Source organism: Hyla sarda, chromosome 11, assembly GCF_029499605.1.
Source record: "Hyla sarda isolate aHylSar1 chromosome 11, aHylSar1.hap1, whole genome shotgun sequence".
NCBI classification, from domain to species: Eukaryota; Metazoa; Chordata; class Amphibia; order Anura; family Hylidae; genus Hyla; species Hyla sarda.
In genome coordinates this window covers 32,603,698-32,627,837 of record NC_079199.1, presented here as the reverse complement: position 1 = coordinate 32,627,837, position 24,140 = coordinate 32,603,698, and the positions used below count along the sequence as shown (strand labels likewise).

General features: G+C 42.5%; 1 protein-coding gene across 6 annotated transcripts in view; it reads right to left on the bottom strand.

The window, feature by feature from the left end:
- The window catches only part of SMOC1 (SPARC related modular calcium binding 1), a 215,875-nt gene that overhangs the window by 82,465 nt on the left and 109,270 nt on the right, over positions 1-24,140 (bottom strand). For all 6 annotated transcript variants that reach the window (XM_056547181.1, XM_056547180.1, XM_056547182.1 and 3 more), the window contains exons 4-5: positions 4,460-4,559; positions 2,418-2,465 (exon numbers count right to left, since the gene is read on the bottom strand). In XM_056547181.1, the coding sequence (XP_056403156.1) occupies positions 2,418-2,465; positions 4,460-4,559 (148 nt within the window). The remainder of the gene's footprint in view (positions 1-2,417; positions 2,466-4,459; positions 4,560-24,140) is intronic.

The window sequence follows — 24,140 nt, the reverse complement described above, 5'->3', positions numbered from 1 at the left end:
AGGAAAAAGTGAGTATTTAAGATAAATAAGTAGATAACTAATGTAGATAAAGCAAATCCCTTACATATAAAAGTAAGAAAGATCTGCTGGGAGCTGTAAATCACTTCCAGTCTATTTCAGTGTTTCCCAACCAGGGTGCCTCCAGCTGTTGCAAAACTACAACTCCCAGCATGCTGGGAGTTGTAATTTTGAAACAGCTGGAGGTAACCTCTTTGGGAAACACTGGTCTATGTAGAGGACAGAAGCTTCTTCAGGGTCCTGTGCAGTACACGCAATGTCCTAAAGAAAGGAAAATGGAGCCGCCCTCACCTGATGCCCAAAGGAGCAGCTAACCCTGGCACAGGTAAAGAGTACAGAACATGTAATACCTCCCTGTACTGTAGGGGGTGCTACCAGACACCAGTCAGTGCGTGCACTTTAGGAATACACAGGTTTTACCAGTGAAATATCCATTCTGATTGGTCGGTTCTTCCAGCCATTGACACATTTTGCAAATTCCATAGCATTGTATGTTGAGTCTGGTTTCAAGTTACAATGGTCCAAAAAAGTTCATTGTATGTTGAAACTATTGTATGTTGAGGCCATTATAAGCTGAGGGATCACTGTATAAGTTTTAAGCTACCAAGCCAGCAGGTAGAGAGAAGTCCAATTGAAGGCGTGCTCATAGATGGTGTCTATGAATAGGGTGGGACTGGGAGGCCTTTAAATGTAATTTTGGAGCAAGAGATCAAAGCTCAGATATCTCCATACAGAAATGTATTAAACAAAGGAGGTAACCCACATATTGTGTAGAGTACCTGTACACCTCTGTACATAATAATAAGTCAAAGTGTTCTGCACACTATACTGAGACTACTGGCAAAGGATTTATATATTAAGAGTTAAGATAAGTTAGAAAGATAGGCTAGGGCCCAAGACAAAACGTTGCAGCTTCCCAGAATCCTTCACACTGTGAAGCATTTCCGAGAAATCATAGTTTAAAAATTGGCAAGGAATAGGGTATTAGTTAACTATGTGACTCCCTCCCTGCCTTTAATTTTTTTTTTCCTACCTCCTAAACTGTTATCTTGGCTTCTCTTATGCTGCTCACTCTGGCTAAGAAGGAAGCTGACTTCCCCAGCAGGTGTGACATCACTGAAGCCTGCTGGGCGCCGACTTCTGCCTTCACGGCATCTATACTGTGCTCCTGTTGGGAGCATGCATAGATGAGTAGCCAATAGCATGGCAGGCTGCTCCGGGATCTCCTCCTCCCTGTTTAGCAGTTCATGGGCTACCCAGGAAGGAGGAATATAGGAGGATAGCAAGGCCCATTATGCCCCAGTATAGTTTAGAAACAACTGTAGGCATACTGTTTTATAAACACTGATGACTATTCATCAGTGTGCCTACAGCTGTTGCTAAACTACAACTCCCAGCATGCCCATACAGCCAATAGCTGTCTGAGCATGCTGGGAGTTGTAGTTTTGCAGCAGCTGGAGGCACCCTGATGATTACACATGAGTGTTTCTCAAACAGTGTGCCTACTGCTGTTGCAAAACTACAACTCCCAGCATGCCCAGACAGCTATTGGCTGTGTGGGCATGCTGGGAGTTGTAGTTTAACAACAGCTGTAGGCACCCTGATGAATAGTCCTCAGTGTTTATAAAACAGTAGTCCTACAGTTGTTGTGCACACCCTTCCTCCAGACTGTACATGCCGGGGATGGGCGGCTCGCGAGGCTAGTGAGCCAATGCGCACAGCCCCAGCGTTCACAGCACTTGCTCCCGCCTGTCTGATTGACAGGCAGAGAGTGAGCGCAGGCTGACTGAATTCGGACCGATTGCTCGGCTGGGATCGGTCCGAATTCAGCAGTGACGTCACAGCAGGCTGCAGCCGGCCACTAGGTGGGAGACCCCTAGTGGCCGGATTTTAAATGGAAAATACAATATTTTAACGACAAAAAAATAAAAAATAATTGATGTATATTAGAGATATGATGTAGTACACAGGTACTACAACATATTAAAAAAAAAGTAAGGGAAGCACAGGATTTGGAGCCCATATAAAAAACGTAAAGCTCTATTTCCCCAATAAAGACAGTTTTCACAACCTACTGCATCACCCAAAAACTATAGGGTGTGGGGATGTACCTGTAGTGATGTTTTATCAATAAAATGCCCTATATCAGTTGTTGGGGTTATATGACTTTGTGATCTGACTATAGACTCCTAAATTATACTCAAAACAGAGTGAGGAGACTGGTGGCAGTGGGAAAGGGTAGAATTTTGAGTGGACGAATGTTACAGACTCTTGCAGGTTGGAATTTTTTCTATTGTTGTTTCTTATTGCCCATAGGCTCAAATCATTTTGAGTCCACCCCTGACAGATTACCACTGTGGATTATGACAATCCAAAGGACATCTTAGAACTTTACTTACCTTTTCGGCCTGCATTACCCTGGCTTGAGGGCTTATCTGTTACTGAACCTTCAATAGAATAAATATATTAATTGATTAAAGGTAATATTGTAAAATATATTGATCTTTTCTACTCAGCAATAGACTTTGTAAAAATTATGCATTTTCAAATCAGGCAAAGAACTAATCTTCCTCAATTGTATCATATATACAGACTCTCTGTTAATATAAACTGATACAATAGTTACCTATTAAGCAAAATAAATCTAAATCTATGTTGCTTCCAGAGGTATGTACTCCATGGGTCTTGGGGGACCTTATGGGTTAGATAGGAAGATCACTGTTCACAGATAGGGCTTGAAATGAATATTACACAAAAATAAGAATTTATAAAAGGATGGGTTGTGGGTACACAGTTGAAGAGCCCATTTGCCTATTGCGGTTTATGCTCCTAAAGAACTATAAGAAATTACAATAAGAAGAACAAATTGCAATAGGCAAATGGCACCATTAAGAGAGAAGGTCACACAAATTCCGGGATATGAAAAACTTTTTTTAAATTAAATTATATCTTGTGATAGCTTTGCACCTAGGGATCACATGTCTTTTAGAGATTTTAATAAATGAGAAAACTACTACTTCCAAGCAGCATACTCCAGATACTGGGGGAGATTTATCAAAGGATTTAGACTGTTTTTTCTTGTCTAAATTTGTCGAACAGAAAGTCGCAGTCTAAATATGTGCGACTTTTCTGCGACTTTTGCTCTAGAGGATTTTTAGAACATGATGCATGCAAGTCTATTTTAGACTGAAATGCATTGAAAAATGCATTGGTGCTGAATTTATCAAACGCGACTTTTCAGCGACAAGTCGCATCGGCTGAAATTACGCCGAAATGTCAGACCATGTTGGAGCAGGTTTAAATATAGACTAAAGCATTGATCCCGAAGTCTGTGCACAGAATTTATCAAGAGCCGTGCGCCATTTGATAAATTAGGTGCACAATAGACCAGACTAACCCTCTGTAGTTTGGTCTATATTGATGCGGGACATAGACAACTTTGATAAATATCCCCCACTGAATCTGAGAGTGCTGCGACTTTATAGAATTTTTGGTTGCTGTGGAATCTGCAGCAAAATCCACATAATGTATGTGTTACATTCAGTTATCACTTTTATGAGTATTCTGCACAATCATTAAAGGTAATTATCTACTGTTTAAAGGAATTGTCCAGTATTAAAAAATGTATCCACTATCCTAAGGATAGGGGATAAGTTTCAGATTGCAGGGGGTCTGACCGCTGGGACCCCATGTAATCTCCTGTACAGGGCCCCAGCAGTCAGCGGTAAGGGGACGTGTTGAACACCGCACGAAGCGGCAGCCGACGAGCCCCCTCAATATAACTCTATGGGAGAGCCGTAGCGCTGCCTTCGACAATCTCTGGCTCTGCAATAGTGCGGTATTGAGGGGGGCGTGTCAGCCAGAGAGGCAGGGCCCCGTACAGCATGGGGTCCCAGCAGGGATACGTTTTACAATACTGGACAACTCCTTTAAATCAAGTTGTTATGTTAGATATATTTTTAAAGTTTTTTTGTGATTTTTTTCCCTCATTTTCCATTTTACTATTTATGTTTTAATTAATCCTTAAATCTTGCAGTTTTCATTATGGCCACTAGGATTAAAACTAAGCTGGGGCTACCTGTTCTGTGCAGACCACTTCCCAATAGTGCCCCTCTTATCATCACAGATAGAAGTACAGTAAAAGGTGACACCAGTGTATAGATTACAGAGGTACACATATAATAGCTGTTGGTCACAGATCAGCCTCCCACTCCCTCTAGAATGACCTCTGAAAAGGTCACCGTAGGTTTCTCCCCATGATAACTGCAGGTCGGTTGAGGTGTGAACACTCAGACCCTCAGAAATCAAAACTTCTGACATTTATGCTTACTGAATGCAGGCATAAATGAATGATAAATCTGGTTCTCCTTCAATGACAGTGAACACATTTCTAGCCAAAAGTATTCGAAATAGAGAAAATTGCTGTGTATGATTTTCCTACCTGAACATATTGGTGTTTTGTTCTGCACAGAAGACCCACTTACAGGTTTACCATCTGAAGTAACACACCAGCAATATCCCGTATAAGTATGACATTGCACCTGCCAAAAAAAAAAGAATAAATGATGTTAATAATTTTGATCAAACACCGCCCATTCTGCATTTCAAAGGATTCGAGAAGTGACAAGGAAAATGATGCAGAAAATTTCCTTGCTGAAATTTTGGAGCTGAAATCCTGTACACTTGGCATTTCATACGTAAACCTCTGCTAGTGCAGGAGTCCACTGGATTTAACAAAAGGCTCTTGATAAATTCTGGCCCTGATTTACTATTATATACCCGACATGTTCTGTTGAGTTGTGCACCAGATTCTGGTGCATTGTGCCAGGACCTGCACCAAAATTTGCAACCGAATTTAAAAAAACCCGACCAACTCTTCATTTTACTGAGAAAACCGGAAAAAGGGGCGTGGCCATCAGGAAAAGAGGGTATGTTCCCAACAAATTTACTAAGGTTTCCACAGAAAAATATGGGGGATTTGAGATGAGGAAAACCCCACAGATCAGAGCAGGTGTAAAAAAAAAAAAGCAAAATGTAAGGAAAAGTGCAAAATTTAGGGAAGCATTAGTAAATACTGTGGAAAAATATCTGTTGGTAACCCCCCCCCCATAAACTACACTCCACTCTTAGTAAATCAGGGCCTCTGTGTGTGTGTGAGGCTGCCCCATGCATCAACCTCAGAAATCTTTACCAGCTCTGAGATCGCTGTGATTTCCACTACAATTGTCGCCTGCTGGCATAAATCATCGTAAATTTGGTTTGCTTAGGCAACCACACCCCCTTTGGGCAAACCTTTTGCAAGCCAAGCAAGGCGAAAATTGTGCCAGAGCTGTGATAAATTCCCACCAAAGTAATTCGAGGCAGTTTCCATGTGGATTCTGCCTAAGGGTCCGTATTCGGTCACACGGCAGAATTTCCGAATGCGGAACTCCGCATAGATTCCGCATGCGGATTCCACCACAAATTGAAGCCCAATAGACTTCTATGGGATTCCGCACTCCTATTCACATGTCTGAATTTGCGCATGTGGATTCCACACCAATACTGCACAAAATCCAAACAAGCCAGAAATCAAGCCAGAAACCACCCAAATGAATGCGGAAATGGAATTGGTGTGGATGTGAAGAAATTCTGCCGTGTGAATAGACCCGCAGGGCTGTTCCAGGTGGGGATTCCCTATGGAGCAGGTACTGGCAAAACAAGCTGGCGCTAAGACTGCTTGGAAATGCAAGTTTCAATAAACAGCAATGCATTTCAGAGTGAATTCCACTGAAAGAATGAACATGTTCATTATTTTGGAAGAGTCTGGGGTCCGGAATTACCATGGTGAGACGTCTGCCGCGGAAATTCCGTAGTGTGAGAAGTAATATACAAGTAAAATACAAAGTGTGAATGGGCCTGAACATTTTGCCTTGAATCCTCTTAGAATTAAAACCCCATTGATGTAAATGGAAGGTCCTGACATGGATTTTTTTTCTTCTGCAAGAATTGACATGTCCATTCTTGATTCAGAAATTAAATCCTAGGTCAGTGTAAGGGTAAGGTCCACAAGCGTAGAAAGCAGCGGATGCAATTCATATCAATGGCCCGAACATAGATTTATCACCAGGTAACATGGTGCAGTTACCCATAGCAACCAATTAGATCGCTTTTTTTTTATTCTAAAAGCCTCTGAAAAATGAAAGACGCAATCTGATTGGTTGCTATGGGCAACTGCACAACTTTTTCTCTACACAGGTTTTGATAAATCTCCCCCCATAGTCACTATATACTTTGGAAGGAGATGTGGAGGAAAAGTTATCCAGTTGCCCATAGCAACCAATCAGATCGCTTCTTTCATTTATAAAAAGGCCTCTGAAAAATTAAAGAAGCGATCTGATTGGTTGCTATGGATAACTGGTCAACTTTTCCTCTGCGCAGGCTTTGATAAATCTCCACCTAGATGCGCTATTTTACCGGACTTGACAACACAGCAAACTATGCTTTTGAGTCCGCTAAAAATTGCGTACTAGGTAACTTCACTCTATTGAAATGAATGACTACAGCAGTGGTCTTCAACCTGCAGACCTCCAGATGTTGCAAGAGTACAACTCCCAGCATGCCCGGACAGCCAACGACTGTCCGGGCATGATGGGAATTGTAGTTTTGAAACATCTGGAGGTTCGCAGGTTGAAGACCACCGGACTACAGTATACATGTCGGTATATGTCGGTATTCTGTTCTTGGCGGGAATGCCGACAGATACCTGTGACGGAATACCAAAACGCAGTGCGAACCTAGTCTCATTTGCATTTTACTTGCTGTCATAGATGCAGATTAGCACCATTCACTTTATCTAATCGGGGTCCAGTGCTTTCCTGAGCAATACGCTTGGACGTGTGACTGAGTGCATTTAAAATGTGCAATGTGAACTGTGGCAGATATTCTCATTAAAAACAACAGGGCGCAGCAACAGTTTGAGTATTTTTTGGCTCTCATTTGAGTGTGTGATGCATACCAAATGCAGCACCGAACAATTTCAGTATAAGGCCAAGTTTCCCTACAGTTTTTTTTTCTGGCGTTTTTTGGAAAACTGCCACTGCAGTTTTTGAGCCAAAGTCATAAATAGATCCAGTAAAAAGGAGAAGTAGAAGTCCTTTTTGATATTCCCCATTCCTTTTGAATACTCTGGGGGACAGGGACGTGCACAGACATTTTGGAGGGCAGGGGCTCAAGTAAAAAAAGAGGGCACTTATGATTTAAAAAACGTTTGCCAGACTTAATGGGCTGCGGCCCAGGGACACAGTGGACCTCCGACCAGGCCCCCTTGACATTCCTAGCCCCATAAAAGTTGGTGTTTTTGTAAAATAAAGTCAAGAACAGTTTCTATGAAGGTCTGCCATGTGTATATACACTTTGGCTGTGCTGTCAGTTACAAAACTCCATAGGCTGCAATGCGATTGAGTCACGGCCGTCAGGGGTTTTGTAACGGCCGGGTTTCGCCGATATAGTGACGGAACTGGTGACGGAAGTTCCTAAACGGAACTATTTCATAGTGTGAAAGAGGCCTGAGCAGGAATCTCCACACAGCTCTGGTTCTTACACTGAAGAGATGGACACCACACTAATATATGCTTACATGCTGCAATATAGAAGAGTTGGCAAAAAAAAGAATTATAAATATACAAAGACGGCCAGGCATAGCACAGCATACAGGATGAAGGCAGGGAAGCTCCGCCTCCATTATGCACAAGACTGAATTTGCATACTAGCAATGTTTGGCAATACCTAGAAAACGGCTGGTCCACATTTAGTAAGTATAACATTATCTTTCTCCTGTTCTCCTGCACTGTAACCTAGTGTATTGGGGTTAGTGAGAGTAAACAGCCTGTCAGTTTCCCTTTAATTATATACCGTACCCCCCTTAATGATCTATATACTGTGCCACCATTCATCTATTAATTCCCTATATATTGTGCCCCCATTCATCTATTAATTCCCTATATACTGTGCCACCATTCATCTATTAATTCCCTATATACTGTGCCATCATTAATGAACTATATACTGTGCCACTATTATTTAACTATACTGTGCCACCATTAAGGATCTATACACAGTGCCAGCATACATAAAAATATGTTCCAATATTAATGAAATATATTCTGTGCTTCCATAAATTCTCTATATACTGTGCTTACATTCCTCTATTAATTCCCTAATAATGTGCTTCATACAATACATATACGCACATAACATAAAGACACATACAGTACATAAGAAATATACACACATACATAGAGACACTTTGACACATACATATAACATGGAATATATACTAAAAGATATAGCCAACAGGCACATCATACATACAGGTACACACATACATTCACTCACAGATATATACACACATATACATAGATTCACTTGCTCACAATATATATATGTGTGTGTGAGCAAGTCAATCTATGTGTGTGTGTGTGTATATATCTGTGTGTATATATTATATATATACACAGTATGTGTGTGTACACACACACACACACACACACACACACAGATTCACTTTCTCACATATACACACACACACACACACAGATTCACTTGCTCACATATACACACACACATATATATATATATATATATATATATATACATATATATATACACACACATCATACAGACACAGACATACAATCACTCATATATACACACTCACTTACACCAAGGCCCCAGCCATCCCTCTCTACGCGCGTGCGCTCGCGCGCGCACACACACACACACACAGTGGCCGGGCAGACTGTGGGCGGGGCTTCTGTCTCCTCCATGTGGAGAGGAGCTGAGAAATAGCTGATAATGACAGGGTGAGTGGCGCCCCCTTCCTGCAGGGAGGGCACAGCACCCACCATTAAACCACATACAAATGTCCCCAGCAACGGATCCTTTTTACTGCACCTATCACCCAGAGTCTGTAGCTTCTTTTGTGAGGGCACTATAGGGGCAGGTGAGGAGAAGGGGCAGGGGCTTAAGCCCCCTTTTACCCCTATGTGTGCACGTCCCTGCTGGGGGATATATATCAAAACCTGTGTAGAGGAAAAGTTGCTAAGTTGCCCATAGCAACCAATCAGATGACTTCTTTCATTTTTGAAAAGGCCTCTGCAAAATGAAAGAAGTGATCTGATTGGTTGCTATGGGCAACTCAGCAACTTTTCCTCTGGACAGGTTTTTAATAAATCTCCCCCTCTGTCTTTGGCCCCAAAACTTCAGTGGCAGATATCCAAAAAAAACACCAGAGAAGAACCTTTGTGGAAACCTAACCTGAGGCCAGAGTTAGGATAGATACACTCTGCCAGGGCTCAAGTCCTTCAGGAACACATGTGTGGTGTCCCAGTACCGCATTCTATACGGTACTTGTTTATTTATGGGTCCCCATAGCCAGAGTCCCTAGGACTTAGGGATCCCTGTCAGCCAGTCTACCCCTAGTTGCCTCTATTCTAGTGTATAGATCTCTAATTTATTCATAGGTTAATATAAATAGAATAACATGTGTAAATAAAATGGTTAATTACTTGTTTCAATTAGCGTTGCAGGACCTGCGGGTCATGTGACGAGGTGAACTCTATGGTATTTAGCTTAAGGACCTTTGGAGGCCCTGTGACGTAAGCAATCCCATCTCACCATGTAGTGGTGAATGGCAGATGTTCGGACCAATCAGATTCACCCCGCCCTCTGCCCATATAAGGGAGCGGCGGCCATCTTCTCACTCTCTTGTTCCCGGGTTGCACCTCTCTTGTTCCTGCATTGCTAAGCTAGCAAAAGCTCTCTTACCTCGTGGGCTGTCAAGCAAGCAAGACCTGTACAGCAGTAATCGCAGTGAGTTAGGCCTGAGCCTTGCGGCAATGGCTGAACAATTATAACTATAGAGTGTATCAATTCTCAAACACTCTGCAGCATCACCGGACCTAATAACTCCCCTAAATCCGGACGGATCTGCAAATCTCTTCCTAAATTCAGAGACTTTATGTCTAACTCAAGGTCCGCAACTACTGCCAGTCACTAAGCAACCTAAGGACTGTTTGTATGAGACTGTTACTGTGCCGTGGTTATTGCAAGAACTTCAGTAAAAGTTATTCAAGTTCAAGTTTAGATCTCCTTGTGGACCTTCAGTTATTTTATGCACCTATCATACTGGGAAGGGCGGCGATAGGCCGGAACATTGATTCAGCATACCAGCCCTCAGCCTGGCGTCACGAACACTAGGGTTAACATTAACCCCTCATATACCGATACCATACCACCACTACCATACACCCCCCCCAAGGACTACCACACATGGAAACGGAGTTCCTGCACTTTTTCCACAGCAGGAACACTGTTCCCATTAGCAGGCATTCTGCAAGACCAGCTCTTGAGTACAATTTTTGGGTGAGTTCCAACTCTGTTTTTTCCCAGGACTTGACTCTTGAACTCTGCATTCCTGACCCCCTCCCCGTTAATCGCATCCGTCGACATCCCGCCAAAAAACAGGATGCTGACAAATACTGTTAAATGGAGCAGTGAACCCCATTCACTTCTATGGCCTAGTGACTAAGTTCAGGGCGTATCCGCTATTTTAAGCTGTCTGAAAAACGGGGGCTGTCGCCCTTTTAAAATAACGCATATGTCCCGAAAGAAGTCACTTGGTGACTCCATTAGGCCATAGAAGTAAATGGGGTCCGCTGTTCCCGTTAACAGTATATGTCGGCATCTCATTTACGGCAGGATGCTGACTAATTAAGGGGGGCAGGAACGCAGTGTGGCCCTTCGCTTAGGGCCCGTCCACACCGATTACAGCAGAATCCCATTGAGCTTCTGCTACACCATTCACACTGTTGAATTTCCACTATGAAATTCTGTTCATTCTTTTGGCGGAATTCCTCCCGGACTGCATTGCCATCAATGGTGACGGCGAATGTCCGCAAAGTCCTAGCGCCGATAGATTTCTGCAACGCCGTCTGCAGACAAAATCTCTGCACGGAATATTTCCAGTCAGAAGTTCAGCAGTGTGGACTGGCCCCAGGGATGTATTTATTGTGTGGTTCATGTGGTAATGTATAGGTGAAAGACATGAGAGAAATTTCTCAAAACTTGTGCAGAGAAACAGTGGTGCGGTTGCCCGTAGCAACCAATCAGACTCCAGCTTTCACTTTTCTCAAAGAGAATGAAAGAAGCAATCTGATTGGTTGCTATGGGCAACTACTGGTTTTTTTTTTTTTTTTAGTCTTTTCTCCATGCAGTATTTCTGCTTCTTATTAGTATGTGTGAATACTCTCCATAAAATGGAGACTGGTTGTGTGGAAAGATGTTGGCAAGGACTGCAAGAACCTGCAACTGCTGTCAGTAATTGCATCACAATGCAACACAAGTCACCTGTGTAGCTCAGTCCATTGTGTGGCGTTACACTGTGTTTGTGCCCCCTCATGGTGTTGTTGTACGTGTACATGGCTTTTCAGGTAAGGCTTTTACAGGGAATAAGTTACTGGAGAGGATTATGCAGTGTCATTTTGGGACTTTCTAGAGTAGTGTTTCCCAACCAGGGTGCCTCCAGATGCTGCAAAACTACAGCTCCCAGAATGCCTGGACAGCCAAAGGCTGTCCAGGCATGCTGGGAGTTGTAGTTTTGCAACATCTGGAGGCACCCTGGTTGGGAAACACTGCTCTAGACCAGTGTTTCCCAACCGGAGTGACTCCAGCTGTTGCAAAACTACAACTGCCAGCATGCCCGGACAGGCTTTGGCTGTCTGGGCATGCTGGGAACTGTAGTTTTGCAGCAGCTGGAGGCATGCAGGTTGGGAAATATTGGTCTAGTCTGAGTATTTAGGTTTTCAACCTCCATTACCTTACTGTAGCCTTTCACTGGATGCCTGGTCCATTTCATGGCCTGTAAACCGATATTTCCAGCTGTGGCAAAACTACAACTCCCAGCATGCCCGGACAGGCTTTGGCTGTCTGGGCATGCTGGGAACTGTAGTTTTGCAGCAGCTGGAGGCATGCAGGTTGGGAAATATTGGTCTAGTCTGAGTATTTAGGTTTTCAACCTCCATTACCTTACTGTAGCCTTTCACTGGATGCCTGGTCCATTTCATGGCCTGTAAACCGATATTTCCAGCTGTGGCAAAACTACAACTCCCAGCATGCCCGGACAGCCTTTGGCTGTCCGGGCATGCTGGGAGCTGTAGTTTTGCAATGACTAGTAGAACACTGGTTTGGACATGAACCATATAATACACCACCCCTTTATTTGGGCTTGAAAATAATAATCATTCTTATTTGCTGTAATATTTACCGTACGTTCAATAAATAAGTGAAATTAAAAAAGCGAACGTCAGCGTGAGACACGTACACTAGGGCACTCCGTTTCGGCCTAGTGAATATATATGTCATAGTAACAAAGTTCATAATGTTGAAAAAAAGACCGGAGTCCATCAAGTACAACCTATAACCCTTATGAGTTCCTACTGAGTCCAGAGGAAGGCAAAAAAAAACTCATACTAGAGGTAACAATTCCTTCCCGACTCCAAATATGGCATCAGAATAAATCCCTGGATCAACGTTCTGTCCCTATAAATCTAGTATACATAACCAGCAATGTTGTTATTCTCCAAAAATGCATCCAGACCCCTTTTGAACTCTTTTTTACAGAGTTCACCATGACCACCTCCTCAGGCAGAGAATTCCACAGTCTCACTGCTCTTACAGTAAAGAACCCCCGTCTGTGCTGGTGTAGAAACCTTCTTTCCTCTAGAAGTAGAGGATGCCCCCTTGTTATAGATACAGTCCTGGGTATAAATAGATCATGGAAGAGATCTCTGTACTGTCCCCTGATATATTTATACATAGTTATTAGGTCTCCCCTAAGCCTTCTTTTTTCTAAACTAAATAACCCTAATTCTGATAATCTTTCTGGGTACTGTAGTCCTCCCATTCCCCGTATTACCCTGGTTGCCAGTCTTTGAACCCTCTCCAGCTCTACTATATCTTGTCGGAATTCTTTTCTCAGCAGGATTCTAACAGATACCTGTGACAATAACAAAACGCAGTGTGAACCTAGCCTTATTCACATCTTATTCTTTGTCATAAATAGAGATTAGTACCATACAATTTGGCTAATTGAGGTCCAGTGCTTTCCTGGGCAATACGTTTAGACATGAATTTGAAATGTGTAGAGTGAATTGTTGCATATATTCCCATTAAAAACACCGGGGCACAGTTTGAGCATTTTAAAAACACACACACATACGTAAAAATTTTTTATATTTTTTTTTTCACCCACTCGGAGATACTGTCTGACTTCACTATATTCCTCCTATTACTATTTCATAATGTAGTAATCCGTTCCCCATGTTGATACGCAGCTCCCCTGCAAATGCTCAGAGAGCCTCAATAGGTTGTAGAGAAAGTAATCTGATGCTCCCTGATTGATGTGACATAATACAGGCCAGAAAGACTGAATGCCAAAATGCATCCAGATTTTTGCATAGTTTTAACTCTTGCAGTTATGCCTATGGTTGTACATGTTGGGGGGAATATATGTAAAACTTCTCATGGAGATTCAGATTGTGGCGGAAGATTGAACATATTTAATCTTTTGCCAGAATCAGTCAGGAAAGTCAATGGCGCATATGTCCGCCAGTTCCGGATAATTTTTGTTCCAGACAGAAGATCGTGGATCCACATTGGCATAACTTGTGCGGAATGTCCATGTGGAATATTCCGCACAGACATTCTGCTGCTGCAGAGTCCCAATGATTTTAATGGGATTCTGCTGCACTGTTGAATCGTCCGAATTTCTATGCCAGATGTTTCATATTCTGGCATCCGCAGAAAGAATAGACTTAAAATGCAAGGAAATGCATTGCAATCTATAAGACGACGCATTTCCATGCAGTCCTCGCACCCGCTGGTTAGTCAAATGTGTGGAATGTCCTCACTTATTTTCCGTGCGGACATTCCGCACATTTTCTGACAATGTGAACATAGCCTTAGGGTACGTTCACACAAGAGGACCCACAGCATATTTTACGCTGCAGATCCACCGCTGAAGGACCGCTGCATGGTGGCTTTACATGTGTCTGCTCGGAGTGATGTGATTCGCCGCGCAGGCACGGTATACTCGAACACATGATGGCCGCTCTCTCTGCTCAATGAGCTCGGCCAAGAGCTGCTGCCATGTGAGAGTATACTGCGTGCTGCAACTCGCACATTGCAGTGTGTCTGCTCATAGCAGCGTATTTCTGCTCCAAACAGGCACATGTAAAGCCACCATGCAGGGGTCCTTCAGCGGCGGATCTGCAGCGTAAAATACGCTGTGGGTCCGCTCGTGTGAACGTACCCTTAGAGGAATACAGTGAGGAAATTTTCTTTGGGGAGTTTCCTCGGTGTGAACGGACCCATAGGGCACATTCAGACAGCACTAGGACTGCTGGGATATACTTTGTCTCCGTTGATGAGTCTGGAATTTAAAGGGGTATTCAGGGAAAAAACATCTTATCCCCTATCGAAAGGATAGGGGATAAGATGTCTGATCGCGGGGGGCCTGTCGCTGGGACCCCCTGCGATCTCCCTGCAGCAGCCCGCATTCTATGCGTAGCTGCGTCTGAAGTTTCGGAAACCGCCGGGATTCCGAGACGGGGACGTGACGTCACGCAACGCCCCCTCCGTTAATTTCTATGGGAGGGGTGTAACGGCTGCAACGCCCCCTCCCATAGACATGAATGGAGGGGGCATAGCGTGATGTCACGTCTCCGTCTTGGAAGCCCGGAGGTTTCCGAAACTTCAGACGCAGCTACGAATAAAATGCGGGCTGCTGCAGGGAGATCGCGGGGGGTCCCAGTGGTGGGCCCCCCACGATCAGACCTCTTATCCCTATCCTTTTGGATAGGGGATAAGATGTTTTTGCCCGGAATACCCCTTTAAGTCTATACGGCAGAATTTTCCGCCTCGGGAATTCTTCTCGATTTACAAGAATCCAATTGATAACAATGTGATACTGCTGCACTGGAATTTCTGAGCAGAATTTTTCTGCTAGATAATGGTACGTTCTCATGTGTGTATGTTCTTGCAGTTGCTGCAAAGCGCGACAGCAGAGTGAGCTCCCTGCTTCCTGTAGCTCTGTATGTGTGCCGGCAGTCACAAGCGGACACACACAGCTACCTAGCTGCAGCAGGGAGCTTGCATTGCAGTCGCTCTGTGACATCAAATATGCTGTGGATGTGCTGTATGTGACTTTAACTGGGAATTTATTAAGAATAGTGGAATGGATAAGTTTCCCCACGGCAATCAGCCTGGTTGATTTGAGCAACTGCTTAACTTTTCTTTGTAACAGGTCAAATAAATGTCACCTATGGAATTTCATATGTCCCTCTCATTAAATAATAATACCGCCACTAATGTGCAATATTAAACGTTTAGGTCACTAGCTCTTGCAATTTACCAGTAATGGCAGGATGCACCTGGATTTGCCGTTGTTTAAAGCTGCAATTTCGGGTTCTGCTTGTAATTCATGATTGCATTTCCTAACCACGGCTGGTAGTATGGCATTTATGGGCACTGCTATAATCACAGAAGACCTTGGCATGCGCCCAGTGTCTAATCGGTAGGATTCTGACTTTGATGTCTCATGATCATGAGAACATATCCATTCAATCAGGGGGACACGAGACCCCCAGTTCTTGTGATTGAGTGGATCTCATCAGTCAGATCCTCACCGATCAGGCATGCTTCACCTATCCTGCAGGTAGGTAAGGGGGAAAAACCCCTTTAAATCTATTAGTATATCCTTACAGTATTTGCATTGCTGTCATTACTGTATGATTAATCAACTGGTGCCAGAAACTTACAGATTTGTAAATTACTTCTATAAAAAAAAAAAACTTACTCCTTCCAGTACTTATTAGCTGCTGAATATTACAGAGGAAATTTTCTTTTTGGAGCACAGAGCTCTCTGCTGACATCACGACCACAGTGCTCTCTGCTGACACATCTGTCCATTTTAGGAACTGTCCAGAGTAGGAGAAATCCCCATAGAAAACATATGCTGCTCTGGACAGTTCCTAAAATGGACAGAGATGTCAGCAGAGAGCATTGTGTTCCAAAAAGAAAACAATTTCCTCTGTAGTATTCGGCAGCTGATAAATACAGGAAGGATTAAGATTTTTTAATAGAAGTAATTAACAAATCTGTTTACCTTTCTGGCATCAGCTGATTTGAAATTTTTTTCCCCACCAGATTACCCCTTTAACATTCCAAGATTAAAGGGGTTATCCAGGAAAAAACTTTTTTTTATATATCAACTGGCTCCAGAAAGTTAAACAGATTTGTAAATGACTTCTATTAAAAAATCATAATCCTTTCAGGACTTATGAGCTTCTGAAGTTAAGGTTGTTCTTTTCTGTCTAAGTGCTCTCTGATGACACGTGTCTCGGGAACCACCCAGTTTAGAAGCAAATCCCCATAGCAAACCTCTTCTAAACTGGGCGGTTTCCGAGACAAATCTGTTTAACTTTCTGGAGCCAGTTGATATATAAAAAAAATAGTTTTTTCCTGGATAACCCCTTTAAGTTCAGCTGTGGCTCACAGAGGCGTGATGCGCGGCTTTTGCTCCAAACCTAGAACAAGTGACAGCCAGCACTCCATACAATCTTCTTCTATGGTAAAAAAAAAAATAAAAAGAGTAGCAGCAAAAACATACAGGTCCCATGATCCTTAGTAGAGATGAGCGAACTTACAGTAAATTCGATTCGTCACGAACTTTTCAATGACTTATCCTGCATAAATTAGTTCAGCTTTCCGGTGCTCCGGTGGGCTGGAAAAGGTGGATACAGTCCTAGGAAAGAGTCTCCTAGGACTGTATCCACCTTTTCCACCCCACCTGAAAGCTGAACTAATTTATGCAGGATAAGTCATCAACTGCCGAGCCGAGAAGTTCGTGACGAATCGAATTTACTGTAAGTTCGCTCATCTCTAATCCTTAGTTGTAGCTCTGAGGCTACATTTACACTGTAGAATTTGTAAGCACTTCCCCATTGACTTAAATGAGGAAGCGACAGTCGACAGTCAAATACTTATGTGGTCATAATTCTGAAACTAATTTTTTTTTTTTTTACCAAATTCCTGTATTCCATGGATTTGACAGCAAAATGTTTAGGCTCCCCAAGGTGGCAAAGAATTTCCAGATACTTTATGATGTCTTTCTGAGGTTGTGAATATTTGACATAAGATGTGATCTTCAGGCAATTACAATCTCAGCAGTGAGTGTTTGTTTTGGGTCTGGCTCACTTGCAAGGCATTCATTTCTAACTAATGCCAAAATCACATGTGAGGTGGCCAAAACTAACAGCATTTCTTACATGTTTTCTTCATGTCCATCACTCAAGTGTATGTATATATAATTCAATTTTTATTTCTTCATAACCATGCGGTGATTGAAATAAATTAATCAGATGTGCATTAATATTGGGTATTATGTTCTCAATACACCATTCTATATATATATATATATATATATATATATATATATATATATATATATATATAATGAACTTACGTGTGTAAGAGGACCTTCTATATCTTTGTTCCTGTACATGATATGATTTCTACTACCATTTCATGTGAGTAGTGATGTGAGACAGGAGAGTTGCACTGAATATTACAATAATATAGTTAACAATATTATTACATTTACTGTATATACTCGAGTATAAGGCTGGGTTCACACTACGTTTTCTCCCATACGGGAGCGCATACGGCAGGGGGGAGCTAAAACCTCGCGCTCCCGTATGTCACCGTATGCGCTCCCGTATGTAATTCATTTCAATGAGCCGGCCGGAGTGAAACATTCGGTCCGGTCGGCTCATTTTTGCGCCGTATGTGCTTTTACAACCGGACCTAAAACTGTGGTCAACCACGGTTTTAGGTCCGGTTGTAAAAGCGCATACGGCGCAAAAATGAGCCGACCGGACCGAACGTTTCACTCCGGCCGGCTCATTGAAATGAATGACATACGGGAGCGCATACGGTGACATACGGGAGCGCGAGGTTTTAGCTCCCCCCTGCCGTATGCGCTCCCGTATGGGAGAAAACGTAGTGTAAACCCACCCTAAGCCAGGTTTTTCAGCACGATTTTTCGAGCTGAAAACTCCCCCCCTCGGCTTATACTCGAGTGAACTCTCCGCCTGTCAATCCCTTCTCAGTTGTCTTCAACCTGCGGACCTCCAGATGTTTCAAAACTACAACTCCCAGCATGCCCGGACAGCCCAGTGAAGATGGACAGCCCGGAACGACTAACCCTCCCCACCGGACGGTCCCTGCAGCATAGATGGCCCGGACCAGCTCACCCTTCCTTCCCACCGAGGGGAGGTGAGTAGAAAACTAAAGGGGGGTCTGGATGATGACGGTCTGGTGGACCGCCAGATGTTTTAAAACTACAAGTCCCAGCATGCCCGGACAGTCGATGGCTGTCCGGGCATGCTGGGAGTTGTAGTTTGTAGTTTTGAAACATCTGGAGGTCCGCAGGTGAGACCACTGATGAAGGAATTCACAGGCGGTCATGATGATGGGGGGGGGGGTGACGGAGGTGTTAATGACGGGGGTCTGGATGATGACAGGGGGGGGGGTGATGTATTTCCTACCCTAGGCTTACAGTCGAGTCAATAACTTTCCTGGGTTTTTGGGGTGAAATTAGGGGCCTCGGCTTATATTCGGGACGGCTTATACTCGAGTATATACGGTATGAAATAGGATAATTCATGGGTTAGCTAAAGGTAAATGATGTTTTGCTTATACTAAAGTTCCAGAACTTTAGAGAAGCCAATTGACTGGTGTAAACTACTGTCCCTACTCCAATTGGTGCTAGTCATGGTGCTGTAAAGTTCCTTCAAGGCACTGAATGTTTTGTCAATGGGATCTCCTAATGCTTTGGTGGGACACCCTGTGCCCAGGGGGAGGTGTCCATATTTATTCCTGACTCGTAACCAATGTGAGCCATTGTAAGATCATGCCATTAGAAAACAGACTGTTGATGCTATCGAATCTACAGAGAAAGTCAGGGCACCCCAATAGAGACATCCAGAAGAGGGCGAGCCGTGATATGTGTCGGGTCGGAGGACCTGGCGCAGGTGATTAATGAGGGAGCACTTCTGCAGGTTCTTGTGAAGAAACTTCGAAAGGACTATCCTGCTTTACCCTGTTTTTCCTGCTGTTTGGCGCTTTGACGCAGTGTTTTTTGTGACTTAACATATAGAGGTTTTTCAAAAAGTACATGCAAAGTTGTGATTTTAGGTGTTTTTTTGCAGTGGTCGGGAATTTATGATTTGCGACTTTTTAGGGGTGCTAATCTACAGCAGCCCTGATCTGGCTAACAAAACTGACTGTAAATTTTTTTAAACGTTGCAGAAAAAGTAGCGGAGGAGGCACCATACAATATTAAAGGGGTACTCCAGTGGAAAACTTTTTTTTTTTAATCAACTGGTGCCACAAAGTTAAACAGATTTGTAAATTGCTTCTATTAAAAAATCTTAATTCTTCCAGTACTTCTTCCAGTAGCTGCTGAGTACTGCAGAGAAAATTATTTTCTTTTTGGAACACAGTGCTCTCTCCATTTTAGGAACTGTCCAGAGTAGGAGAAAATCCCCATAGCAAACATATGCTGCTCTGGATAGTTCCTAAAATGGACAGAGATGTCAGCAGAGAGCACTGTGGTCGTGATGTCTAGTGTTGCTCGCGAATATTCGCAATTCGAATATTATTCGCTAATATCGCATATTCGCGAATTCGCGAATTTCGCGAATATAGCGCTATATATTCGTAATTACGAATATTCGTTTTTTTTTTTTTTTTTTTTTTCTTCACAGTACACATCACAGTGATCATCCCTCTCTGCTTCCAGCTTGTGTGGTGTAAAGAAGGCTGTAATACTACTGTGTGAGACTGGCGTGCGAAAATTCGCATATACGAAAATTAGCATATGCTAATTTTCGCATATGCGAATTTCCACATATATGCTAATTTTCGCATGCGCGTATTTTTGCATACGCGAAAATAAAACGAGGATATAACGAATATGCGAATATTCGCGAATATATGACGAATATTCGTCCATATATTCGCGAATTCGAATATGGCCTATGCCGCTCAACACTAGTGATGTCAGCAGAGAGCGTTAAAAAAAAAGAAAATAATTTCTTCTGTAGTATTCGGCAGCTAATAACTACTGGAAGGATTAAGATTTTTTTTATAGAAGCAGTTTACAAATCTGTTTAACTTTCTGGCACCAGTTGATTTAAAAAAAAAAAGTTTTCCACCAGAGTACCCCTTTAATAAGTGTGTACCACATTTATTATATTATAATAATAATAATAATAATAATAATAATAATAATAATAATAATAATGTGTACCACATTTTATCATGTATCACATGCCCTGCACCATTAAAAAAAAAATAATAATTGGCGCACGTACAGTTTTCACTACACAAATTGAAGAGGTAAAAAAGGCTTTCACCTACACCACCCTTAATGAATTTCCCCCCTTTGAGTTGTCAAGAGTTGATTTAGGAGTATAAGTGTGAAAGAGGATTGGCTAAAATTGAGTGACCTGAGTTAAAGGGACAGCAGCCCAACAAAGTTGTGTAGGAAACTGAGTCTTTTTGTAACTGTTCAAGTATTGTACCTACCGGCTGGGAAGGATTTCTATCATTATTTTTGTATCTGGATTATTGATGAAAAGAATTTTAAACAGAGCTTTGTTCAAGCCTGCATGGGGCTGCTCCATTCAACGTTTATGGACACTGACAAGCTCTCATTTTAGCTGTCCCATAGCTCTTGAATGAAGCTTCACCACAAATGTTCATCCTTAGCTCCATTCAAACTCTTCCTCGCTGCGGATATGCAGTGAGGAGATACATGGGATCCATTTTACATGGGAAAATTAAAGGGGGGAAGAAACTTCTCCATGGCTGGTGGGGTAGTAAAAATAACAGGCTATACTCACCTGTCCCACTCTCCCACCCCTGTAGGCTTGGTTGCTCTCAGTCCCTAGTCCTCTTGGCCTCTTCGTGCATCCTTTTGAGGTCTCCAACATGTAGGAATTGGCCTACAATCTTTGGCCACAGAGGTGTTCTGTCAATGATAGGCTGTGTGAGTTAGTTCATGCACAGTCGTGATGTTACAGGTACTACTAAGTCATTTAGGCAGCCTCTTTTAAGCAGAACATTGTATTATTCAGGGCAGTGGACTCTCCTTGTGATGCACAAATTTTGCAACGAGAACAACATATGTCAAAGGTCTGGAGATCAGTCTGATTTATTTGATTCTCACCATGATTGGGACCTGTACCTGGTGTATTTTGTGAATATTTGACTTGAAAGCATATTAAAGGGAAATATGATGAAGGTGCATAGCTAATCTTACACTGATTTACATGGACAAAGGTACTTTATTATCCATTTCAAAGGATTGTCATATGTAGATGTGTTTATGAATAAAAGAACCAGTATTTAACTAAGAACAGCATTCTCTAAAAAGGTTCCCACCTCTCTTTTGTGTCCATGCCATGTTGCTTTCATACATATATTTTTGTTGAATATTAATAAAGCTTGATATATATATTTTTATTTGGTCCGCTTTAGAGTGGTTATTTTCTTTGTTGGTTTCAGCATTCTCTAATAGTTATATGCTGTTTAATTTATTTTTGTGTCTCTTGATTTGGGACCCTCCCAGTATAAGAATGTTGTATGCAACTGTAGTTTGTTCTTAACAATACAGAGCATTGTATAAATTCTATTTTGCCCTGCCTAGATCATGTACTAATGAATAATACAAATATTCTGACCGTGTACCTAATTCTACAGGGACTATCATGGGGTAGGCTGAATTCACATGGCCCATACTGAGCTTATTATTTTACTAAATATTGTACCCTACCTACTGAAAAACTCTCCAAGAAGCTTGGGGCTGGGTACTCGAGTAGCTGCCATTGTTTTCAACTCAAGTTTGAAATTCAGATCAAGCAGTTTGATACTATTCGAGTTAATGTGGTGTCCGCTGCGTTGTGCATGCTTTAAGTGAACCCAACCTAACCTAAGTACTTTTAGACTTGACTGTCTTTCCCTTCTCAGCAAAGGTGGAGTGAGAGTGATACTCTGTCCTGAGCATGAAATACCTGTACCCGTGACCATGAAATATCTTGGGTCTCTTAAAACAGTAGAGCACTGATTTGTTTAGGGCATGTTTTAAGTAAACCTCTATTTGACTAAGAAGCTATGGACATTCGCTGGCCACAGCCCTCTAGTATTGCTCAAATTAACTGATTAATTTAATATTAATCCATCCATTCTCTTTACAACAGCCACTAGTTCTTTTTAAAAAGATGATGGTTCTGAAAATGTTTTAAAGCTTGGCAAAGGTTCGCTCTCTGCTCCTGGCCCTTCAGTACTAAGGGAACAACTATCAAAGGGGTAATCCTGCCCTGAGACATCTTATCCCCTATCCAAAGGCGGGACCCCCGCGGTGAGACATCTTATTCCCTATCCTTTGGATAGGGGATCAGATGTCTTTAGATGTCTCAGGGCCGGAGTACCCCTTTAAACTCATGGGCAGATTTACGCAGAATGCGGACCCTGCACAAAATCCGTATATGGGCCTCTTGCTGTCCGATAGCTTATCAAAATGTACTCCTTTAGGTTTTTGTAACATAAACTACTCGCATGTGTGAGCTATGTAATCCATTAGTTTAGGCATGTAAACTAATATAAGGTAGAAAGCTGCTTTAAGGGTGGCAGTGGACACCCACCACCTATTGTACTCCCATGCGCATCTGAATAGGCAGCAATGGTATTTCCACCTCTGGCAGAAGATGCAAAGGCATTTCTATAGGTTCTATAGATTGATAGAAACAGATTTTTGGGGGGATTTGTTTATCTGAGAAAGCAAGTAGAAATGAGCGAAGTTAGAGTGATTCGATTCGTCACAAACTTCTCGGCTCAGCGTTTGCTGACTTTAGCCTGCATAAATTTAGTTCAGCTTTCAGGTGCTCCGGTGGGCTGGAGACTCTCTCCTAGGACTGTATCCACCTTTTCCAGCCCACCGGAGCACCTGAAAGCCGAACTAATTTATTCAGGCTAAAGTCAGCAACTGCCAAAGTCAGCAATAACTTGTTTTTTTTGCCCCAGGCTGGTTTAGGAACAAAAAAGGATTTATGGGGATGTAGGACACATGGATTCTTTGAGGTATTCTTTCAGTCAAACACTGTCTCATCTATCCCTCCAGTAAACATAAGAGACATGTCTTGGGTGCTCCTTTAACGTGAGTAGTGTTGCTCGCGAATATTCGCAATTCGAATTTTATTCGCGCATATCACATATTCGCGAATTCGCGAATATTCGAATATAGCGCTATATATTCGTAATTACGAATATTTTTTTTTTTTTCACAGTACACATCACAGTGATCATCCCTTTCTGCTTCCAGCTTATGTGGTGTAAGAAGGCTCTAATACTACTGTGTGAGACTGGTGTGCTAATTTTCGCATATGCGAATTTTCACTTATGCTAATTTTTGTATATGCAAATTTTCATATATGCAAATGAAAACAGGGTAGTTTGTGGTGCTGTGCTGTTTATGCAACCCTTATTAACCCCTTGTAGTGATCGCACCTTGCCAGGCATCACATGCTGCTCTCTGGCCACTCGGCAGCAGCAGGCGCCAAGCCAATCAGCTGTGGTCTCATCACTCACCCCCCTAGAGGCAGTATTTTTAAAGCTTGCCCAGCTTCCAGTTGGGGATCCATTACATATGTCATCATGTTGACATATCATGAGTGTCCCATATAGGAATAACCCCTTAACACATGTTTATTGTACAGTCAATGTTTACACCTCAAAATTTCCTCCACAATGTAAATTTGGACATATGCCCTTTTAATTTGGTTTAAATCAAATCATTCAGATTGCTGGCACATTCAGTGATCTGTAAAGATAATAGTTTAAGTAGAGTATACTCAGTGCCAGGGTTCTAGAATATCCCCTCCAATTCTGCTCTAACAGTGGATGCTAGAAATTCAATCTGGGTGGTCAACCACTGCTGTAGTAGCCAGTATAAACCTTCA